Source organism: Thalia democratica, unplaced genomic scaffold (genome assembly GCF_965202585.1).
Source record: "Thalia democratica unplaced genomic scaffold, ktThaDemo2.hap1.1 HAP1_SCAFFOLD_78, whole genome shotgun sequence".
Taxonomy (NCBI): Eukaryota; Metazoa; Chordata; class Thaliacea; order Salpida; family Salpidae; genus Thalia; species Thalia democratica.
Window position 1 is genome coordinate 72,355 of NW_028139255.1, and position 1,485 is coordinate 73,839.

General features: G+C 24.3%; 1 protein-coding gene across 1 annotated transcript in view; it reads right to left on the reverse strand.

Moving 5' to 3' along the window:
- LOC145845553 (uncharacterized) overlaps window positions 1–465 on the reverse strand; it is an 8,886-nt gene extending 8,421 nt beyond the window's left edge. The window contains exon 1 of the mRNA XM_082952745.1: window positions 376–465. Within this exon, the coding sequence (XP_082808871.1) occupies window positions 376–465 (90 nt within the window). The remainder of the gene's footprint in view (window positions 1–375) is intronic.
- Window positions 466–1,485: the final 1,020 nt, after the last annotated feature.

Below are 1,485 nucleotides of genomic sequence, written 5' to 3' on the forward strand. Positions count from 1 at the left end.
AATTATGATAAAAGGTCTTCACTGGTTTTAAAAAATACTGCTTGAAAATACACAAAAGTTTTAACTCAATTATGTTAACTTTTGCGCACGGCACGGTAATGAGCAAAAACATTAAAATCTTCAAAAAATTTGCATATTAGAAAAAACTTTTTGAAACTTGAAGCGCTTGTAGAATTTTTCAGCTAGTTGAATCTGTTACAATTATGCAAGTAAAACTCTTTGTAAGTATATTTATTGAATGCAAAATGTTATGTTTTTAATATTTTATGTAATTTGTTGTATAACACTGGATAGAAATTATTTGTTTTCGATTCATAGACTAATTTAATATCAAACTTATCGCCCAACTTAAAACTTACACTTAAGTTTACAAACCAGTTGCAACTCATAACGAGTATCAACTTTTGCACGCGGCACTAGACAAGTGTTTATTGAGAAAATTTGACGCTTTGTAAACTTTTGCATATACTGAATCGGGCGGGAAAATTATTAAGTGTTTTTTTTCAAGCTTGTTTTAAAGAGAACTGTTTATTTCAATTTTGTTAAAATTTATGAGAACTAACATAGTTTTTTACAAAATGTAAAAATTAAATCTTCTTAAACTTAGATTTTAAAATGATTCATTCATTTTCTTACTATAAGTTTTACACTGTTAAACCTAACATATTAACACATTTAAACTTAATTCATTTATTTTGTTTAAAAAAGACAAAATTATCAAAACAAAGTAAAATCGAATGCTTAGACGTTTTAAATTTCTCTAAACTCAAAAGAAATTATCAAAAATGTATCATTAAAATGTTTTGAAAATACTTTATGGTGCAAAAACGAATATAAAATGTTTATCAAATACTTCAAACTTTCAGTATAGACTGAAGTTTTTGCAATTAAACAAATTATTACGCACTTTAAAATATGCTGAGTGCACAACTTTTAAAATACACGTACTTACAAGTTGTTCTCAGCAGACAAATAAAATGCAATTAATCTAGATCTAGTAGACGTTTATTAGTATACATACAGACGCGTATATACATATCAGTATGCAAGTATATAATTTATTTAACTATTGAAGTATTTTTTAAGGCTTTACTTTCTAAAACTATTTATCTTTTTTGGATAGTTTTTTGTTCAGAAAAAATTTAGAAAATTTACTTTTAAGTATAATACGTTTTATCAAAAACTATGATCATAAAAAAGCGTTTGGCTGTCAATAAATCTATATGTTTAATTTTTATGTGATTTTTTAAGTGATTTTTTTTGGTGTAACAAATCATTATGAAAACGTAAAGTCTTTTCTTTTGAGTTTTTATGATTTGTTTATGGTTTACATCAAAAAATGTTAGAATTACTTAGAATATGAAACTTAGTATAATTTTTTTTGAAAAACAAAAACAATTAAACACTCTTATTTAACTTTATTTAGCAAAAACGACCATAGCTTGATTTTTTGTTTCTTTAAGCTTTAAGTATTATTGATGTACA